General features: G+C 51.9%; 1 protein-coding gene across 43 annotated transcripts in view; it reads right to left on the minus strand.

Moving 5' to 3' along the window:
• LOC142250958 (uncharacterized) overlaps positions 1-22138 on the minus strand; it is a 345599-nt gene that overhangs the window by 68512 nt on the left and 254949 nt on the right. For 39 of the 43 annotated variants that reach the window (XM_075323314.1, XM_075323336.1, XM_075323323.1 and 36 more), the window contains 5 exons: positions 15999-16157; positions 15661-15750; positions 12880-12990; positions 12546-12635; positions 4699-4812 (listed from right to left, as the gene is read on the minus strand). In XM_075323314.1, coding sequence (XP_075179429.1) covers positions 4699-4812; positions 12546-12635; positions 12880-12990; positions 15661-15750; positions 15999-16157 — 564 coding nt within the window. The remainder of the gene's footprint in view (positions 1-4698; positions 4813-12545; positions 12636-12879; positions 12991-15660; positions 15751-15998; positions 16158-22138) is intronic. The other 4 variants (XM_075323334.1, XM_075323330.1, XM_075323324.1 and 1 more) reach the window with 3 other exon arrangements.

Here is a 22138-nt window from a genome sequence, read left to right on the forward strand (position 1 = left end):
TCCAAGCCCTGTGATAGATCTTGGCTGACGTTGGTTTCCTGGCCTGTCTCATAGTGGCAATGACCTCTTGAGATAACCCAGAGGACGCTAGGAGCCAGGACTCAATGGCCACACAGTCAGGTTGAGGGCCGCAGAATTCAGATGGAAAAATGGCCCTTGAGACAGCAAGTCTGGTCGGTCTGGGAGCGCCCACGGTTGACCCACCGTGAGGTGCCACAGGTCCGGGTACCACGACCTCCTCGGCCAGTCTGGAGCGACGAGGATGGCGCGGCGGCAGTCGGACCTGATCTTGCGCAACACTCTGGGTAGCATTGCCAGAGGAGGGAATACATAAGGCAGTCGAAACTGCGACCAATCCTGAACTAATGCGTCCGCCGCCAGAGCTCTGTGATCCTGAGACCGTGCCATGAATGCCGGGACTTTGTTGTTGTGCCGAGACGCCATGAGATCGACGTCCGGCGTTCCCCAGCGGCAACAGATCTCTTGAAACACGTCCGGGTGAAGAGACCATTCCCCTGCGTCCATGCCCTGGCGACTGAGAAAGTCTGCTTCCCAGTTTTCTACGCCCGGGATGTGAACCGCGGAGATGGTGGAGGCTGTGGCCTCCGCCCACAGCAGAATCCGCCGAACTTCTTGGAAGGCTTGACGACTGCGCGTGCCGCCCTGGTGGTTGATGTACGCGACCGCCGTGGCATTGTCCGACTGTATGCGGATCTGCCTGCCCTCTAGCCACCGATGGAAAGCCTTTAGGGCTAGATACACTGCCCTTATCTCCAGAACATTGATCTGAAGGGAGGACTCTGTCGGAGTCCAGGTTCCCTGAGCCTTGTGGTGGAGAAAAACCGCTCCCCACCCTGACAGACTCGCGTCCATCGTGACCACGGCCCAGGATGGGGGCAGGAAAGATTTTCCCTTCGACAGAGAAGTGGGAAGAAGCCACCACTGAAGTGACGTCTTGGTTGCCAGAGAAAGAGAGACGTTCCTGTCTAAGGACGTCGACCTCTTGTCCCATTTGCGGAGAATGTCCCATTGGAGTGGACGCAGATGAAACTGCGCAAAGGGAACTGCCTCCATTGCTGCCACCATCTTCCCCAGGAAGTGCATGAGGCGCCTCAAGGGGTGTGACTGGTCCCGAAGGAGAGATTGTACCCCTGCTTGCAGCGCACGCTGTTTGTCCAGCGGTAGCTTGACTATCGCTGAGAGAGTATGAAACTCCATCCCGAGGTAAGTCAGTGATTGGGTCGGAGTCAATTTTGACTTTGGGAAATTGATGATCCACCCGAACCTCTGGAGAGTCTCCAGAGTAACGGTCAGACTGTATTGATGCCACCCGGGAGGGTGCCTTGACTAGAAGATCGTCTAAGTACGGGATCACCGCGTGGCCCTGAGAGTGTAGGACTGCCACAACAGATGCCATGACCTTGGTGAAGACCCGTGGGGCTGTCGCCAGGCCGAAAGGCAGTGCCACAAACTGAAGGTGTTCGTCCCCAATGGCGAAACGCAAGAAGCGTTGATGCTCTGGAGCGATCGGCACATGGAGATAGGCATCCCTGATGTCGATTGATGCTAGGAAGTCTCCTTGGGACATTGAAGCGATGACAGAGCGGAGGGATTCCATGCAAAACCGCCTGGTTCTCACATGTTTGTTGAGCAATTTGAGGTCCAGAACGGGACGGAATGACCCGTCCTTTTTTGGCACTACAAACAAGTTGGAGTAAAAACCGCGACCACGTTCCTGAAGAGGAACGGGAATCACAACTCCTTCTGTTTTAAGAGTGTCCACCGCCTGAAAAAGTGCAACGGTTCGCTCGGGGGGCGGAGATGTTCTGAAAAAACGAGTCGGAGGACGAGAGCTGAACTCTATCCTGTAACCGTGAGACAGAATGTCCCTCACCCATCGGTCTTGGACATGTGGCCACCAGGCGTCGCAAAAGCGGGAGAGTCTGCCACCGACCGAGGATGCGGTTTGGAGAGGCCGAAAGTCATGAGGAGGCCGCCTTGGAGACGGTGCCTCCGGCGGTCTTTGTAGGACGTGACTTAGACCGCCATGCAGAAGAGTTTCTCTGGCTCTTCTGTGGCCTGTTGGACGCGGAGGATTGGGATCTGGCTGAAGGCCGAAAGGACCGAAACCTCGCTTGAATTTTTCGTTGCTGAGGTCTCTTTGGTTTGGGCTGGGGTAAGGACGAGTCCTTTCCCTTGGATTGCTTAATAATTTCATCCAATTGCTCGCCAAACAGTCGGTCGCCAGAAAAAGGCAAACCGGTCAAGAACTTCTTGGAAGCAGAGTCTGCCTTCCATTCGCGTAGCCACATGGCCCTGCGGACTGCCACCGAATTGGCGGATGCTACCGCTGTACGGCTAGCCGAGTCCAGGACAGCATTCATGGCGTAGGATGAAAATACCGACGCCTGAGAAGTCAAAGACGCTACTTGCGGAGCAGAGGTACGGGTGACCGCATTAATCTCAGACAGACAAGCTGAGATAGCCTGGAGTGCCCACACTGCTGCAAAGGCTGGGGCAAAGGACGCGCCTGTGGCTTCATAGATGGATTTCATTAGGAGTTCTATCTGCCTGTCCGTGGCATCCTTGAGCGATGAACCGTCAGCCACTGCTACCACGGATCTAGCCGCCAGTCTAGAGACTGGAGGATCCACCTTGGGACATTGAGCCCAACCCTTAACTACGTCAGGGGGGAAGGGATAACGTGTGTCATTAAGGCGTTTAGTGAAGCGCTTGTCCGGGAAAGCCCTGTGCTTCTGGACAGCATCTCTGAAGTTAGAGTGATCGAAGAAAGCACTCCGTGTATGTTTGGGAAACCTAAATTGGTGCTTCTCCTGCTGTGAAGCCGACTCCTCCACAGGTAGAGGCGGGGGAGATAGATCTAGCACCTGGTTGATGGACGCTATAAGGTCATTTACTATGGCGTCCCCTTCAGGTGTATCAAGATTGAGAGCAACATCAGGGTCAGAGTCCTGTGCTGCTACGTCCGCCTCATCCTCTAGAGAGTCCTCAAGCTGAGACCCCGAGCAGCGTGATGAAGTCAGGGAAGATTCTAAGCGAGCCCGCTTAGCCGGTCTGGGACTGCGGTCCGTGCCGGAGTCCTCCACGTAATAACTAGAGGCCACCCCAGGAGTACGCTTCGTCGCAGACCGAGAGGGCCCTGGGGGCGATCCCGCAGTGCCCGGGGCCTGAGTAAGGGCCGGTCTGAACTGCAAAGCTTCTAGTATTTTAGCAGACCATTTGTCCATAGACTGTGCCATGGATTGTGAAAGTGACTCAGAGAGTTTCTCAGCTAAAACTGCAAACTCTGTCCCTGCCACCTGTACAGGGGTAGCCGGCGGTTCTACCAGGGCCGAGGGTCCCCCCAGTGCCCCAGGCTCCGGCTGAGCGAGTGCCACAGGGCCCGAGCATTGCTCACAGTGAGGGTAGGTGGAACCTGCAGGTAGCATAGCCGCACAAGAGGTACAGGTTGCAAAATAACCCTGTGTCTTGGCACCCTTGCTCCTTGTGAACGACATGTTGTCTCCCAGGAGAATGATCACTGAGGGATATATAGCCACAAGCTAACAGTACAGCCGAACCGAGAAAATGTATACAAATAAAATATATATATATACAGTTCGGCACTCTAGGGGTACCAGCACCGAGTGACCGGTGTGGCTTACCGACCGCACAAGCGGTGTGTGGCCACCAGATTCCCAGCCTCGGGTCTCCCAGAGCTGCAGCCAGAAGTCCTACACCGGCAGAATGTGCTTAAAAACATGGCCGTCGGCGTTTACAGGGGAGGAGGGAGCCGTGGGCGTAACTACAGAAAGTGCGGGAATCTGGTGCCCTAGAGTGATTAGTGAGGGGGCGGAGGACAGCTAAGTGTGCTCCAGCCCTCACTGTCGGCGTCAGACCGACCGTCCCGCCCTTTCCCCTGACTGGCAGGCCCGGGGGCGGGATTTCAATGCACTAGGCCGCAAAAGCCGGGGACTAAATTTAAAACCGCGGCCGGCAAGCAGGCGCGGTCGGCGCGGTAGTCCCGGTCTCATACCCACACCGCAGTCGCTGCAGCGTCTGAGGCCAAGGTGCTCCATGCACCGTCCCCAAGGGGACACAGAGTACCTGTAGATGCAGGGCCCTGCCCCTGATGATACTCAGTCTCCTGTCCGGCAGAATCCCACAGGGGCTGCGGAGGGAGCCCGGTCCCAGTGCCTGGATGACCGGATAGGATCCCACTTCTCGCAGAGCCCCTAAGGGATGGGGAAGGAAAACGGCATGTGGCTCCGGCCTGTGTACCCGCAATGGGTACCTCAACCTTAACAACACCGCCGACTTAGTGGGGTGAGAAGGGAGCATGCCGGGGGCCCTGTTAGGGGCCCTCTTTTCTTCCATCCGATATAATCAGCAGCTGCTGCTGACTAAAAATGGGAGCATGAGTGAATGTGTGCCTCCTTCAACACAAAGCATAAAAACTGAGGAGCCCGTGATGCACGGGGGGGGTGTATAGGCAGAGGGGAGGGGTTACACTTTTTAAAGTGTAATACTTTGTGTGGCCTCCGGAGGCAGTAGCTATACACCCAATTGTCTGGGTCTCCCAATGGAGCGACAAAGAAAACTAATTTCAATGGATGACTTCTTCTATTGGAAATTATCCAGACATAGAGGCCAAAGAAGCAGCACAATTAGATCATTTTAGTAAGCTGAGTAACATACTTTTAGTAGTTATTGGGTGTTCTGTGGTAGTGGTTGGCATGGTTGAAGTGGTTGTGCTTTCTGTGGTAGGAGGTGGCATGGTTGTAGTTGTTGGTGTTTGTATAGTAGTAGTGGCTGAATCCAGTGATGAAAAAATAAAAAACAAAAAAGTTAATTTAATACAATGAAAGAAGAGAATTTGATGAACAATGTACACATAGCGTGATGTGGTAGTGACATATTTAATATAGGGCAAGAACAAGGGCAAAATGATCGTGGTCGCAGAGGCCGTGTGTTTGAAGCCCCTATTTCAGCTGGATGTGCATCTGAGGACGTACATTGAGTTAAAAAGTATTGCGAAACAGAGAGCCATCGAGTCCCTGCACCGCAATACATGCTGCCGGACAATCAGAGGCTAGCAGATGACGTCGCTGTGCCAGGAACTCACTCCCCCTGCACATGTGTGACTGCTTCGGCGTGAGCACTGCGCCCGCACCCGCATACAGTAGGTCATTTTGAAGTGCCTGGCACCGGTAGTGATAATTAAATCACCAGAAAAAGGTTTTTTCCAGCATCACATACAAATATGTTTAAAATTAAATTTTTGTTTCATAAAATTAAAACCAACACAAGGTTGGATGGACATCCATGAAATATAAAACAACGTCTTACACGTTTCGAGCCTGAAAAGGGCTTAGACTCTATGAACACGGAGCTGACCTCCTTGCACCTGTCACGCTCCCCGGGTCCTCTGCTCCGCTTCCCGGCTCACCTGCCACGCTCCCCGCTCCCCAGCCTCCATCGCCCGCGCTTCCCAGGCCTCCTGGTCCCCGCTCCCGGCGCCCGTCGGCTTCCCAGCCCCAGCCCGGCTCTGCTGCGTCCTCCTCTCAGCTTCCTGCCCTGGCTTCTGGCACCCGGGCTGCGCGCATGCGCATTAGGGCGCGCGCGCGGTCACTGACCCTTTCTTAAAGGGCCAGTGTCCACTGACAGGAAATGAAGCACACAGGTACGGGGTATAAAGGGGTGCAATGTCCAAGGGGGCAGGGCCTGATCTTCGTGTTTCCCAAGCTAGGAGTCAGGTCTCCTTGTGTTCCTGTGAGATACTTACCTCTCTCTCTTCTAGAGCCAATCCTGCATTGCCATCCGGTCCTGCCGTATCCCGAACCCCAAACGCTGCCTATCTGCCATCCTGTCCAGAGAGGCCGGGAAACTCCAAAGCCTAGGGTCGGTAGGAGAGGCCACCCTAGGTGCTGGGACTCTCTCAGACCCGCACCATCTCTGTTCCCTGCGGTGACCCGTCATCTCGCTCCAACGGTTCCGGACCCCGCCTGACATCATCCCGGCTTCCGAACCTGAGCTCCGTCACCCGGACCACCATCAGTGACCCCGTGGTTCCAGGGACTTCTCCATTGTGCTCTTGTGCGCGGACTGTTCTGCTACCTATAGTGCTCCGGCTACCGGACTCCTTTCCCTCATCGGGGAGTTCGGCCCAGTGGATCCACCTCCCGGGTCTGCCCATCCACCTGGCCCTTACAGTAAGATCAGGCCATGGATCCCGCCGAAGCACTAGCGGCCTTGCATGAGGAACTCCAATGCCAGCGTGAAGTCCAGACCCGCATGCTGAACTTTATGACTTCCGTGGACGCCCGCTTGAACACGCTACAAGCATCGGTCACATCTTCAGCACCTCCGGCCTCCACTAGTCAATCCACGGCTCCCGCTCCCGTGGCAGCCTCCTCGGATGCTTCCAGACTTCGTTTGGCCTCACCAACCCGGTACGCCGGAGATCCCAAGACCTGCAGGGGGTTTATAAACCAATGCTCCCTCCATTTCACGCAGCTGCCGCATTTGTTTGCCTCCGACCAAGCCAAGGTCGCCTTCATAATGTCTCACCTAGAGGGCGAGGCACTGGCGTGGATGAACCCCTTGTGGGAGAAGGAGGACCCTATGACCAAGAACCTCCAGGAGTTCCTGCAGGCTTTTCGCGGCACCTTTGACGAGCCCGGACGCGCCTCCGCGTCTGCTTCATCTCTTCTCCGGTTACGTCAGGGAACTCTGACGGTGGGTCAATACGCCATCCGTTTCCGCACCTTGGCTTCGGAACTCGGGTGGAATAACGAGGCCCTAACCGCCGCCTTCTGGGAAGGACTCTCGGGTCGAATCAAAGATGAGCTGGCTGGTCGTGACGTACCGTCCACCCTGGACGCCCTGATTACCCTAGCGACTCGAGTGGACATTCGCTTTCAGGAGCGGTCCAAAGAGGTGTCCCGTGAGAGACGCCCGGTACGGCATTCCTCTCCTCCGCAGAAGTCCGCCGTACTCCAGTCAACGGCATCTGGTGTCTCCGTCCATGAGCCCATGCAGGTCGACCGTGTGCGACAGTCTGAACAACGTCGAGCAGAGCGGCTCGCCAAGGGTCTCTGCTTCTACTGCGGAGAGGGCACACACCTGCTACGCTCCTGTCCAGAGAGGCCGGGAAACTCCAAAGCCTAGGGTCGGTAGGAGAGGCCACCCTAGGTGCTGGGACTCTCTCAGACCCGGTTACATGGACTGTGCAAGTGACAACGGGAGAGACGCGGTTCACGGCTGAGGCGTACCTCGATTCTGGGGCAGCAGGCAATTTCATCCAGCAGGCCACAGTGGACAAGTACCAGGTGCCTGTTACTCCACTCGACAAACCCCTCGTGATTGCCTCTGTGGATGGGAGACCCCTCTCTGACACCATCTCCTGGATCACCAGGCCGGTTGAATTGCGTATCGGTGCTCTGCACACCGAGAACATCGCTCTCTACGTCCTCCCACACATGTCACATCAAATCCTGCTGGGCCTTCCTTGGTTACGGACACACGAACCCTCAGTCAGCTGGGGCACTGGTGAAATCACTCGATGGGGCTCTTCTTGCCATGAGAACTGTCTGAAGACCATACAACCCATCCGGCGACCTCCGGTTCCAGAGTCCCTACCGGGACTACCCTCAGCCTATTGGTCCTTCGCGGACGTCTTTGATAAGAAGGAGTCAGAGGTACTTCCGCCACATCGTCCTTACGATTGTGCCATTGACCTGCTCCCGGGAACTACACCACCTCGAGGACGGATATATCCACTGTCTCCAGCCGAAACAAGGGCCATGTCTTCTTACATCACAGAGAGCCTGGCAAGGGGATTCATTCGGAGATCCTCCTCTCCTGCTGGAGCAGGCTTCTTCTTCGTAAAGAAGAAAGAGGTCGACTTACGCCCATGCATAGACTACCGGGGACTGAACCAAATCACCGTAAAAAACAAGTATCCCCTGCCGCTCATCCCCGAATTGTTTGATCGGCTCAGAGGAGCTCGCGTGTTCACCAAGTTGGATCTTCGGGGTGCCTACAACCTGGTCCGTATCCGCTCGGGGGACGAATGGAAGACCGCGTTTAACACTCGCGATGGGCACTATGAATACTGCGTGATGCCCTTCGGCCTGTGTAACGCACCAGCAGTCTTCCAAGAATTAGTGAACGACGTGTTCCGGGACCTTCTCTACGTCTGTGTGGTGGTATATCTGGATGACATCCTTGTCTTCTCTCCGGACCTTCAGACCCACCGAGAGAACGTGCAACTGGTTCTACAAAGACTGAGAGAGAATCGTCTGTACACCAAGTACGAGAAGTGTGTCTTCGAACAGTCTTCTCTCCCCTTCCTGGGTTACCTCATCACCGATACCGGACTGCAGATGGATCCAAAGAAGGTCTCTTCCATTCTCAACTGGCCTCCTCCTTCTGGACTGAAGGCAATCCAACGCTTTCTGGGATTCGCCAACTATTACCGCCAGTTCATCCCTCATTTCTCTGCTCTGACTGCTCCTCTCTCCGCCTTGACCAAGAAGGGGGCTAATCCAAAGGACTGGTCACCTGCGGCCGACGCCGCGTTTGGCTCCTTAAAGCGGGCCTTTGCCTCCTCTCCTGTACTCCACCGTCCGGAGTTAAACCGCCAGTTCACCTTGGAGGTGGATGCCTCCTCCTCGGGAGCCGGAGCAGTGCTCATGCAGAAGTCCTCCTCCGGGAAGATGGTGACTTGCGGTTTCTTCTCCAAGAGCTTCTCAGCGCCTGAACGCAATTACACCATCGGTGACCGAGAACTATTGACAGTCAAACTGGCTCTGGAGGAATGGCGTTATCTTCTGGAAGGAGCAGTGTACCCCGTTATAATTTACACGGACCACAAGAACCTGGAATACCTGCGGTCTGCTCAGCGACTAAACCCACGGCAAGCCAGGTGGTCCTTATTCTTTGCCCGGTTCGATTTCCAGCTCCATTTCCGACCCGCGAACAAGAACGTACGCGCTGATGCCTTGTCTAGGTCTTTCATGCCCATGGAGCAGGAAGAGGAGACATCCCAACCCATCATCTGTCCAAGTAAGATTATTCCGGTGGCTCCTGTCACCCTGGCCCAGATACCGCCCGGGAAGACCTATGTCTCTGAGACTGACAGGCAAAAAGTGTTACACTGGGGCCATGCCTCGAAAACAGCCGGTCATGCTGGCCAGAAAAGAACTTGGAGTGCGATTGTACGTCATTATTGGTGGCCATCCCTTCGCACGGACGTCGCCTCTTTTGTCTCTGCCTGCTCCTCTTGTGCCAGGAACAAGACGCCCAAACACCTGCCATATGGCCGTCTTCTGCCTCTGCCTATACCCTCAGTTCCCTGGCAACACATTGCGATGGACTTTATTACGGACTTGCCATTGTCCTCCGGACACACAGTCATATGGGTCGTGGTGGATCGCTTCTCTAAAATGGCCCATTTCGTCCCTATGGCTGGACTGCCCTCTGCCCAGGAACTCGCGGACGCCTACATACATCACATCTTCCGCTTGCATGGCTTTCCATCACACATTGTGTCCGACAGAGGAACTCAGTTTACCTCCCGCTTCTGGAGGGCTCTCTGTAAACATCTGGGAGTAACCCTGGACTTTTCTTCAGCCTACCATCCTCAGTCGAACGGCCAAGTGGAACGGGTCAATCAGATTTTGACCTCTTTCTTACGTCACTACGTCAACGCCCATCATGACGATTGGTCCACGCTTCTTCCTTGGGCTGAATTCTCCCATAATCACCACGTCAGTGAGTCCTCCTCCAGTTCTCCCTTCCATGTTGTCTACGGACTTCAGCCTTCGGTCCCATTGCCTGTATCCTCTTCCTCGGATGTCCCTGCTGCTGATGCGGTAGTCCGTGACTTTACAACCATTTGGGACTCAGTTAAGGAGTCCCTTGCACGTGCATCCCTGCGGATGAAGAGACACGCAGACAAGAGACGTCTGGATCCTCCGTGTTTCTCCCCCGGAGATCTCGTCTGGCTTGCTTCCAAGTACGTCCGATTGAAGTTACCATCTTACAAGCTGGGTCCTCGCTACATCGGACCGTTTAAAGTCCTCGGCAAGATCAATGAGGTCTCCTACAAACTGCAGCTCCCGGCCACGATGAGGATACCCAACTCCTTCCACGTCTCTCTGCTCAAGCCGGTTGTCCTTGGTCCCTTCTCCGCTGCTGCCAGTCCGGCTCCTCCTCCTATTGCTGATGACGACATCTATGCGGTAAGGGATATCGTGGCCATGAAGACCGTACGGGGTCGACAGTTCTTTCTGGTGGACTGGGCAGGGTATGGTCCTGAGGATAGGTCCTGGGAGCCCAGAGAGAATGTGGGTACTCCTCTGATCCGTGCCTTCCTGTCCCGGTTGCGGGGAGGGGGGCGTGGGGGGGGGGTACTGTCACGCTCCCCGGGTCCTCTGCTCCACTTCCCGGCTCACCTGCCACGCTCCCCGCTCCCCAGCCTCCATCGCCCGCGCTTCCCAGGTCTCCTGGTCCCCGCTCCCGGCGCCCGTCGGCTTCCCAGCCCCAGCCCGGCTCTGCTGCGTCCTCCTCTCAGCTTCCTGCCCTGGCTTCTGGCACCCGGGCCGCGCGCATGCGCATTAGGGCGCGCGCGCGGTCACTGACCCTTTCTTAAAGGGCCAGTGTCCACTGACAGGAAATGAAGCACACAGGTACGGGGTATAAAGGGGTGCAATGTCCAAGGGGGGGGGGCCTGATCTTCGTGTTTCCCAAGCTAGGAGTCAGGTTTCCTTGTGTTCCTGTGAGATACTTACCTCTCTCTCTTCTAGAGCCGATCCTGCATTGCCATCCGGTCCTGCCGTATCCCGAACCCCGAACGCTGCCTATCTGCCATCCTGACAGTCCGCACCATCTCTGTTCCCTGCGGTGACCCGTCATCTCGCTCCAACGGTTCCGGACCCCGCCTGACATCATCCCGGCTTCCAAACCTGAGCTCCGTCACCCGGACCACCATCAGTGACCCCGTGGTTCCAGGGACTTCTCCATTGTGCTCTTGTGCGCGGACTGTTCTGCTACCTATAGTGCTCCGGCTACCGGACTCCTTTCCCTCATCGGGGAGTTCGGCCCAGTGGATCCACCTCCCGGGTCTGCCCATCCACCTGGCCCTTACAGCACCGTCCTCTGGAAAAGGGCCCAAGTGATGCAATTATCGGGTGATCTGAAAAATCATTTGCATTTACTATAATTAAATCACCACAGACCCTGGACACCTGCAGTCAGTGGCTCCTGTCCACATAAAAAGATCACTGACTACATTTCTGTAATTTACAGCATTTTCTTTTTCTAGTTTAAAAACAAGTATTCACCGTTCAGAAAAGGGATTGCACATTAAATGTATAAAATTAAATCAGTTGCTTGTAAACAGGCACGCTGTGTGACACTGAATTGTCATGTTTTTCTATGTAAAAAATATTGCGTTGGCCTGCTTGTATATTCGTTTTAGTGCATTAAACACAATCTGTCACTAAGTTTTTTGCTACACAATTTGACAGCAGCATAAAGAAGGGTAAAAGATTCTTGTAATTTAGTTCAATCCAGTCATAAAGAGATATCAGAGCGTCTGAAATATCTTTTTAGTAAAATTGGAGACTTTGTATACTTTTCTGTCACTGTGAATCAAAGTTCCTGGGAAAAGTTACAAAAATGTATTATTAAACTCAAAATCCAAAATATCCGCAATTCTGTAGCTGTCACTTGCTCTATACAAAAGAATGTTCGGAAATGAAGCTCATAAAATAGTTGCAAATGTGTCAATTAACTTCAAAATATATGGAAAGTGTAAAACTCTGCTTTACGCCTAAGACACACATCCGTGCCGCCGGTACGTGTTTGGCAGTTTTTTCACATACCGGCGGCACGGAGACACATGGACCTATGTTTTCATTATTGTTTGGACACACGTAAGTAGTTTGGAACAGAACGTGTGTCTGTTCGATACTTACGTGCGTCCGTGATTTTCTCACGCTGACATGTCCACGTATTCTCCGGCATCACGGGTGTCACACGGCCCGAACCCGTACCACACGGATGTAGTGTGGATGTGGTTCAGTGTGACACGCGCCAGAGAATACGTGTCAATTAAATTAAAAATAAAAAAAACCACATACTCACTCAAATTCTTCCGCTGAAAAAAGGTTCCTGCCGGCCGCCGCTCGTTATGAGCGTGTAAAGGAGGTGGGCATGCTGTCACGGGTGCTAATCTCCGCCCCTCCGCTCGGCCGGAAGCAGCGTCAGCGGGGAGTGGGCGGGGCTGGAGCCGAAGATCAGAACCCTGGACAGCAGCGCGGACCACGTGAGTATGTAAATTACCGGTTCTCCGTATGCTATCGCAGATAGCACACGGAGAACACACGAGGACCGCACGTACCTGAGACATGTACTTACCACACGCAACACGCAGGGAAAATACATGTCTCGCGGCACGTGCTTGTTTTTAACGGATGTGTGTTTGAGACCTTAGAGTAATCATTTGAGTAAATAATAATGAGAGAAATCATACTTACGTGGACATTCACATGGTACGAGAGGACATATATAACTGTCATATGTATCGGGGCTGCAGTTTTCAGGAAGACACCAGCAGTGTTTCTCTCCTATGTTTAGCAGACATGAATATTAGTATCATCATCATCATTCTATACAAAGTTATCAACATGATGTCCCAATGCAGAAACGGAAGGAGGGGAATAGTAAAAAGCAGGTGGAAAGTTTGACTTCATTTTGCTAATTGATATAAAAACTATTTTCAATGGATGACTTCTTCTATTGGAAATAATTCAGACATAGAGGCCAAAGAAGCAACACAATTAGATAATTTTAGTAAATAGAGTAACATACTTTCAGTAGTTGTTGGTATTTCTGTAGTAGTTGGCAATGTTGTAGTTATTGCGCTTTCTGTGGTAGTATTTGGCATGGTTGTAGTTGTTGGTGTTTGTATAGTAGTAGTGGCTGAATCCGGTGATGAAAAAATAAAAACAAAAAAGTTAATTTAATACAATGAAAGAAGAGAATTTGATGAACAATGTACACATAGCATATTTGATGTGGGAGTGACATATTGAATATAAGGCAAGAACAAGGGCATAATGATCGTGGTTGCAGAGGCCTTCTGTCCTCAGCCCCTACTTCAGCTGGATTTGCATCTGAGGACGCAGATTCAATTGAAATGTATTGTGATACAGAGAGCCGTCAACTCCCTGCAATGCAATTCATGCTGTTGGCCAATCAGAGGCTAGCAGATGACGTCACTGTGCCAGGAACTCACTCCCCCTGCACATGTGCTTCCAGGGAATGAGTGCCAATATGACATGACCGCCTTGGTGCATGCATCGCACCCGCACCCGCATGCAGTAAGTCATTATGAAGTGCCTGTCACCGGTAGTGATGATTAAATTACCACAGACCCTGGACACCTGCAGTCACTGGCTGCTGTCCACACAAAAGGTCACGGACTAAATTTCTGTTATTTACAGCATTTTCTTTTTGTATTTGAACATAAACAAGTTTTCACCGTTCAGAAAAGGGATAGCACATGAAATGTATATAAATGCAATAAAGTTGCTTGTAGACAGGCATGCTGCGACATTGAATTATCATTTTTTTCTATGGATAAGATATTGCGCTAGCCTGCTTATTATATTACCTTTACTGCATTAAACAGAATCTGTCGCTAAGATTTTGCTAAACAATGTGAAAGCAGCATGAAGAGGGTTAAAAGATTCTTGCAATTCAGTTCAAATCAGTCCTAAGAGATATTAGAGGGTCTGCAATATCTTTTTAGTTAAAATGAAGGTTTTGTATACTTTTCTTTCACAGTAAATTGATTCACTCTGAATCAAAGTTCCTGGGAAAATTTATGAAGATTTGTTAAAATCAAAATTCAAAATATCCGCACGTCTCTAGCTGTCACTTGCTGTCTACAACAAAATGTTCGGAAATGGAGCCCATGAAATATTTGCACCTGTGTCGATTAACTTCAATATACACTGGGTGCAGACTTATTAGGCAAGTTGTATTTTTGAGGTTTTTTTTTTATTATTGATGAACAACTATGTTCTCAACCAACCCAAAAGACTCATAAATATCAAAGCTTAATATTTTTGGCATTTGGAGTGGGGGAGTTTTTTTAGATTTGGCTATCTTAGGAGGATATCTGTTTGTGCAGGTAACTATTACTGTGCAGAATTATTAGGCAACTTAATAAAAACCAAATATATTCCCATCTCACTTGTTTATTTTCACCAGGTAAACCAATATAATGGCACAATTTTAGAAATATACATTTCTGACATGCAAAAACAAAACCCAAAAAAATTAGTGACTAATATAGCCCCCTTTCTTTCTGATGACACTCAGCAGCCGACCATCCATAGATTCTGTCAGTTGCTTGATCTGTTTACGATCAACATTGTGTGCAGCAGCCACCACAGCCTCCAGACACTGCTCCCAGAGGTGCATTGTTTTCCCTCCCTGTAGATATCACATTTTATGAGGGACCACAGGTTCTCTATGGGGTTCAGATCAGGTGAACAAGGGGGCCATGTCATTATTTTTTCCTCTTTTAGACCTTTACTGGCCAGCCACGCTGTGGAGTAGTTGGATGCATGTGATGGAGCATTGTCCTGCATGAGAATCATGTTTTTCTTGAACGATACCGACTTCTTCCTGTAGCACTGCTTGAAGAAGTTGTCTTCCAGAAACTGGCAGTAGGTCTGGGAGTTGAGCTTCACTCCATCCTCAACTCGAAAAGGTCCCACAACTTCATCTTTGATGATACCAGCGCATACCAGTACCCCACCTCCACCTTGCTGGCATCTGAGTCGGAGTGGAGCTCTCTGCCCTTTACTGATCCAGCCTCTGGCCCATCCATCTGGCCCATCAAGAGTCACTCTCATTTCATCAGTCCATAAAACCTTTGAAAAATCAGTCTTAAGATATTTCTTGGCCCAGTCTTGACGTTTTATCTTATGTTTCTTGGTCAGAGGTGGTGGTTTTTTAGCCTTCCTTACCTTGGCCATGTCCCTGAGTATGGCACACCTTGTGCTTTTTCATACTACAGTAACGTTGCAGCTATGAAATATGGCCAAACTGTTGGCAAATGGCATCTTGGCAACTTCACGCTTGATTTTCCTCAATTCATGAGCAGTTATTTTGCGCCTTTTTTGCCCAACACGCTTCTTGCGACCCTGTTGGCTATTTGCCATGAAACACTTGATTGTTCGGTGATCACGCTTCAACATTTTGGCAATTTCAAGACTGCTGCATCTCTCTGCAAGACATCTCACAATTTTGGACTTTTCAGAGCCTGTCAAATCTCTCTTCTGACCCATTTTGCCAAAGGAAAGGAAGTTGCCTAATAATTATACACACTTTATATAGGGTGTTGATGTCATTACACCGCACCCCTCCTCATTACAGAGGTGCACATCACCTGATTTACATAATTGGTAGTTGGCTCTCAGCCTATACAGCTTGGAGTAGGACAACATGTATAAAAAGTATCATGTGATCACAATACTCATTTGCCTAATAATTCTGCACACAGTGTATATGGAAAGTGTAAAACTATACTTTAAATTAATCATATGAGTAAATAATAATGAGGTAAATCATACTTACGTGGACATTCACATGGTACGAGAGGACATAGATAGCTGTAATACATATCGGGGCTGCAGTTTTCAGGAAGGCACCAGCAGGGTTTCTCTCCTATATTTAGCAGACATGAATATTATTATCATTATCATTCTAGATAAAAGTATCAACATGATGTTCCAATGCAGAAATGAAAGGAGGGGAATAGTAAAAAGCAGGTAGGAAGTGGGGGGCTTCAAAAACACTAATTTCAACTGACTTCTTTCACTAGAAATAATCCAGACATTGAGTTGAGATTGACATTGACACCGAGACCAAAGAAGTAACATAATTAGATAATTTTAGTAAGTTGAGTAACATACTTTCAGTAGTTATTGGGCGTTCTGTGATAGTAGTTGCCATTGTTGTAGTTGGTGGGCGTTCTGTGATAATATGTGGCATGGTTGAAGTGGTTGTGTTTTCTGTGGTAGTCGGTGGCACTGTTGTAGTTGTTGGTGTTTGTATAGTAGTAGTGGCTGAATCTGGTGATGAAACAATAAAAAACAAAAGAAGGGAATTTTGTTTACTTACCGTAAATTCCTTTTCTTCTAGCTCCAATTGGGAGACCCAGACAATTGGGTGTATAGCTATGCCTCCGGAGGCCACACAAAGTATTACACTAAAAGTGTAAAGCCCCTCCCCTTCTGCCTATACACCCCCCGTGCTCACGGGCTCCTCAGTTTTGGTGCAAAAGCAAGAAGGAGGAAAAAATTATAAATTGGTTTAAAGTAAATTCAATCCGAAGGAATATCGGAGAACTGAAACCATTCAACATGAACAACATGTGTACACAAAAAACAGGGGCGGGTGCTGGGTCTCCCAATTGGAGCTAGAAGAAAAGGAATTTACGGTAAGTAAACAAAATTCCCTTCTTCTTTGTCGCTCCATTGGGAGACCCAGACAATTGGGACGTCCAAAAGCAGTCCCTGGGTGGGTAAATAATACCTCATAATAGAGCCGTAAACGGCTCCGTCCTACAGGTGGGCAACCGCCGCCTGAAGGACTCGCCTACCTAGGCTGGCATCTGCCGAAGCATAGGTATGCACCTGATAGTGTTTCGTGAAAGTGTGCAGGCTCGACCAGGTAGCTGCCTGACACACCTGCTGAGCCGTAGCCTGGTGCCGCAAAGCCCAGGACGCTCCCACGGCCCTGGTGGAATGGGCCTTCAGCCCTGAGGGAACCGGAAGCCCCGAGGAACGATAAGCCTCGAGAATTGGTTCCTTGATCCACCGAGCCAGGGTTGATTTGGAAGCTTGTGTCCCTTTACGCTGGCCAGCGACAAGGACAAAGAGTGCATCCGAGCGGCGCAGGGGCGCCGTACGAGAAATGTAGAATCTGAGTGCTCTCACCAGATCTAACAAGTGCAAATCCTTTTCACATTGGTGAACTGGATGAGGACAAAAAGAGGGTAAGGAGATATCCTGATTGAGATGAAAGGGGGATACCACCTTAGGGAGAAAGTCCGGAACCGGACGCAGAACCACCTTGTCCTGGTGAAACACCAGGAAGGGGGCTTTGCATGACAGCGCTGCTAGCTCAGACACTCTCCGAAGTGAAGTGACTGCTACTAGGAAAACCACCTTCTGCGAAAGGCGTGAGAGAGAGATATCCCTCATTGGCTCGAGCGGTGGTTTCTGAAGAACCATCAGCACCCTGTTCAGATCCCAGGGTTCTAACAGACGCTTGTAAGGAGGGACGATGTGACAAACCCCCTGCAGGAACGTGCGTACCTGTGGAAGTCTGGCTAGGCGCTTCTGAAAAAAGACAGAGAGCGCTGAGACTTGTCCCTTAAGGGAGCCGAGCGACAAACCCTTTTCCAATCCGGATTGAAGGAAGGACAGAAAAGTGGGCAAGGTAAACGGCCAGGGAGAAAAACCCTGAGCAGAGCACCACGACAGGAATATTTTCCACGTCCTGTGGTAGATCTTGGCGGACGTTGGTTTCCTAGCCTGTCTCATAGTGGCAATGACCTCTTGAGATAATCCTGAAGACGCTAGGATCCAGGACTCAATGGCCACACAGTCAGGTTGAGGGCCGCAGAATTCAGATGGAAAAACGGCCCTTGAGACAGCAAGTCTGGTCGGTCTGGTAGTGCCCACGGTTGGCCGACCGTGAGATGCCACAGATCCGGGTACCACGACCTCCTCGGCCAGTCTGGAGCGACGAGGATGGCGCGGCGGCAGTCGGCCCTGATCTTGCGTAACACTCTGGGCAACAGTGCCAGAGGAGGAAACACATAAGGGAGTTGAAACTGCGACCAATCCTGAACTCAGGCGTCTGCCGCCAGAGCTCTGTGATCTTGAGACCGTGCTATGAATGTCGGGACCTTGTTGTTGTGCCGGGACGCCATTAGGTCGACGTCCGGCATGCCCCAGCGGCAACAGATCTCCTGAAACACGTCCGGGTGAAGGGACCATTCCCCTGCGTCCATGCCCTGGCGACTGAGAAAGTCTGCTTCCCAGTTTCCTACGCCCGGGATGTGAACTGCGGATATGGTGGAGGCTGTGGCTTCCACCCACAGCAGAATCCGCCGAACTTCCTGGAAGGCTTGCCGACTGCGTGTCCCGCCTTGGTGGTTGATGTATGCCACCGCTGTGGAGTTGTCCGACTGAATTCGGATCTGTTTGCCTTCCAGCCACGGCTGGAACGCCTTTAGGGCAAGATACACTGCCCTTATCTCCAGAACATTGATCTGAAGGGAGGACTCTGTCTGAGTCCAAGTCCCCTGAGCCCTGTGGTGGAGAAAGACCGCTCCCCACCCTGACAGGCTCGCGTCCGTCGTGACCACCGCCCAGGATGGGGGCAGGAAGGATTTCCCCTTCGACAGAGAAGTGGGGAGGAGCCACCACTGAAGGGAAGCTTTGGCTGCCCGAGAAAGGGAGACGTTCCTGTCGAGGGACGTCGACTTCCTGTCCCATTTGCGGAGAATGTCCCATTGAAGTGGGCGCAGATGAAACTGCGCAAAAGGAACTGCCTCCATTGCTGCCACCATCTTCCCTAGGAAGTGCATGAGGCGCCTCAGGGGGTGTGACTGACCTTGAAGGAGAGATTGCACCCCTGTCTGTAGTGAACGCTGTTTGTTCAGCGGAAGCTTCACTATCGCTGAGAGAGTATGAAACTCCATGCCAAGATATGTCAGTGATTGGGCCGGTGTCAGATTTGACTTTGGAAAATTGATGATCCACCCGAAACTCTGGAGAGTTTCCAGAGCAATGTTCAGGCTGTGTTGGCATGCCCCTTGAGAGGGTGCCTTGACAAGGAGATCGTCTAAGTAAGGGATCACCGAGTGTCCCTGAGAGTGTAGGATTGCCACGACTGTTGCCATGACCTTGGTGAAGACCCGTGGGGCTGTCGCCAGGCCAAAAGGCAGTGCCACGAACTGAAGGTGTTCGTCCCCTGTTGGCGAAACGCAGGAAGCGCTGATGCTCTGGTGCAATCGGTACGTGGAGATAAGCATCTTTGATGTCTATTGATGCCAGGAAATCTCCTTGGGACATTGAGGCGATGACGGAGCGGAGCGATTCCATCCGGAACCGCCTGGTTTTCACATGCTTGTTGAGCAGTTTTAGGTCCAGAACGGGACGGAAGGATCCGTCCTTTTTTGGCACCACGAACAAGTTGGAGTAAAAACCGTGACCCCGTTGCTGAAGAGGAACAGGGATCACCACTCCTTCCGCCTTCAGGGTGCCCACCGCCTGCAGAAGAGCCTTGGCTCTGTCGGGGGGCGGAGATGTTCTGAAGAAACGAGTCGGAGGACGAGAGCTGAACTCTATCCTGTAACCGTGAGATAGAATGTCTCTCACCCATCGGTCTTTTACTTGTGGCAGCCAGGCGTCGCAAAAGCGGGAGAGCCTGCCACCGACCGAGGATGCGGTTTGAGGAGGCCGAAAGTCATGAGGAGGCCGCTTTGGGAGCGGTTCCTCCGGCGGTCTTTTTAGGACGTGACTTAGACCGCCATGCATCGGAGTTCCTCTGATCTTTCTGAGGCCTTTTGGACGAGGAAAATTGAGACCTGCCCGCGGTCCGAAAGGACCGAAACCTCGATTGTACCTTCCGTGGTTGAGGTCTGTTTGGTTTGGACTGGGGTAAGGATGAATCCTTTCCCTTGGATTGTTTAATGATTTCATCCAATCGCTCACCAAACAAGCGGTCGCCAGACAATGGCAAACCGGTTAAGAACTTTTTGGAAGCAGAGTCTGCCTTCCATTCACGTAGCCACATGGCCCTGCGGAGTACCACCGAATTGGCGGATGCCACCGCCGTATGGCTCGCCGAGTCCAGGATAGCATTAATGGCGTAGGACGCAAACGCCGACGCCTGATTGGTTAAGGACACCACTTGCGGGGCAGATGTACGTGTTACTGCATTAATCTGCGCCTGACAAGCAGAGATAGCTTGGAGTGCCCATACGGCTGCGAACCCTGCTGGGACCCTGAACAGTGTGATGAAGTGGAGGGAATTTCCCAGCGACCCCGCTTGGGCGGCCTGGGACTGCGGTCCGTGTCAGAGACCTCACCCTGGGACCTATGGGTTACCCCAGGGGCACTTTGCTGTTCCAATTGAGGGGGACCAGGGGTCAAGGGGGTCAGTGGAACCTGCCGGTAGTACAGCTGTACATGAGGTACAGGTTGCAAAGTACGCCTGTGCTTTGGCACCCTTGCTTTTTGGAGCAAAAGACGCGCCTATAGCTTCATAGATGGATTTCAACCATAGTTCCATCTGTCTGTCAGTGGCATCTTTGAGTGAAGCCCCATCTTCCACTGCAACTATGGATCTAGCCGCCAGTCTGGAGATTGGAGGATCCACCTTAGGACACTGAGTCCAGCCCTTGACAACCTCGGGGGGGGGAGGGATAACGTGTGTCCTTAAGGCGCTTGGAAAAACGCTTGTCTGGACAGTCTCGGTTTTTCTGGATTGCCTCTCTGAAGTCAGAGTGATGCAGAAACATATTTAATGTACGCTTTGGAAACCTGAAACGGAATTTCTCCTGAGAAGCAGACTCCTCAATTGGAGGAGCTGGGGGAGAAATATCCAACACCTGATTGATGGGCGCTATAAGGTCATTCACTACTGCGTCACCTTCAGGTGTATCTAGGTTGAGAGCGGCTTCAGGATCAGAATCCTGATCTGATACCTCCGCTTCATCCTCCAGAGAGTCCGTGTTGTCTCTCCTCTCCAGTGTCTGAATCGCTGACAGGAATGGCTGCCGGCGTTCTGTGGGGAGGAGGGGACCGTGGGCGTGCCCAAGAAAAGTGCGGGAATCCAGTGCCCCACTGTACTGAGTGAGGAGGGAGGAGGATACTAATGTATGCTCCAGCCCTCAGCGCTGACGATCCGTGCAGCGTCCCGCCCTTCCCCTGACTGGCAGGCCTGTGGGCGGGAATATACGACACTAGGCCGCAGAAGCCGGGGACTAAAGTTATAAGCGCGGCCGGCAATAAGCGCGGCCGCGTGGTAGTCCCCGGCGCACTAACACACCTAGCAGTGCTGCAATGTGTATGGCACAAGCGCTCCATGCGCGGTAGTCCCCGGCGCACTAACACACCCAGCAGTGCTGTAATGTGTATGGCACCAGCGCTCCATGCGCGGTCCCCACGGGGACACAGAGTACCTCATAGTCGCAGGGCCTTGTCCCTGACGATACCCAGCTCCTATCCTGCAGATTCCCAGGGGCTGCGGAGGGAGCACGGTCCCAGTGCCTGGAGACCGATCCGGTGCCCACTTCACCCAGAGCCCATTAAGGGATGGGGAAGGAAAACAGCATGTGGCTCCTGCCTGTGTACCCGCAATGGGTACCTCAACCTTAACAACACCGCCGACAAAGTGGGGTGAGAAGGGAGCATGCCGGGGGCCCTGTATGGGCCCTCTTTTCTTCCATCCGACCTAGTCAGCAGCTGCTGCTGACTAAGTTGTGGAGCTTATGCGTGGATGTCTGCCTCCTTCGCACAAAGCATAAAAACTGAGGAGCCCGTGAGCACGGGGAGTGTATAGGCAGAAGGGGAGGGGCTTTACACTTTTAGTGTAATACTTTGTGTGGCCTCCGGAGGCATAGCTATACACCCAATTGTCTGGGTCTCCCAATGGAGCGACAAAGAAAAGTTAATTTAATACAATGAAAGAAGAGAATTTGATGAACAATGTACACATAGCGTATTTGATGTGGGAGTGACATATTTAATATAGGGCAAGAACAAGAGCATAATGATCGTGGTTGCAGAGGCCTTCTGTCCTCAGCCTCTACTTCAGATGGATGGGCATCTCAGGACGCACATTTAGTTGAAATGTTTTGTGATAAAGAGAGCCGTCGAGTCCCTGCACCGCAATACATGCTTCTGGCCAATCAGAGACTAGCAGATGACATCACTGTGCCAGGAACCCACTCCCCCTGCACATATGCTTACAGGGAATGAGTGCTGATATGACATGACCACCTCGGTGTGTGCACCGCGCCCGCACGCAGTAG

The sequence above is a fragment of the Anomaloglossus baeobatrachus genome, chromosome 9 (genome assembly GCF_048569485.1).
Source record: "Anomaloglossus baeobatrachus isolate aAnoBae1 chromosome 9, aAnoBae1.hap1, whole genome shotgun sequence".
NCBI classification, from domain to species: domain Eukaryota; kingdom Metazoa; phylum Chordata; class Amphibia; order Anura; family Aromobatidae; genus Anomaloglossus; species Anomaloglossus baeobatrachus.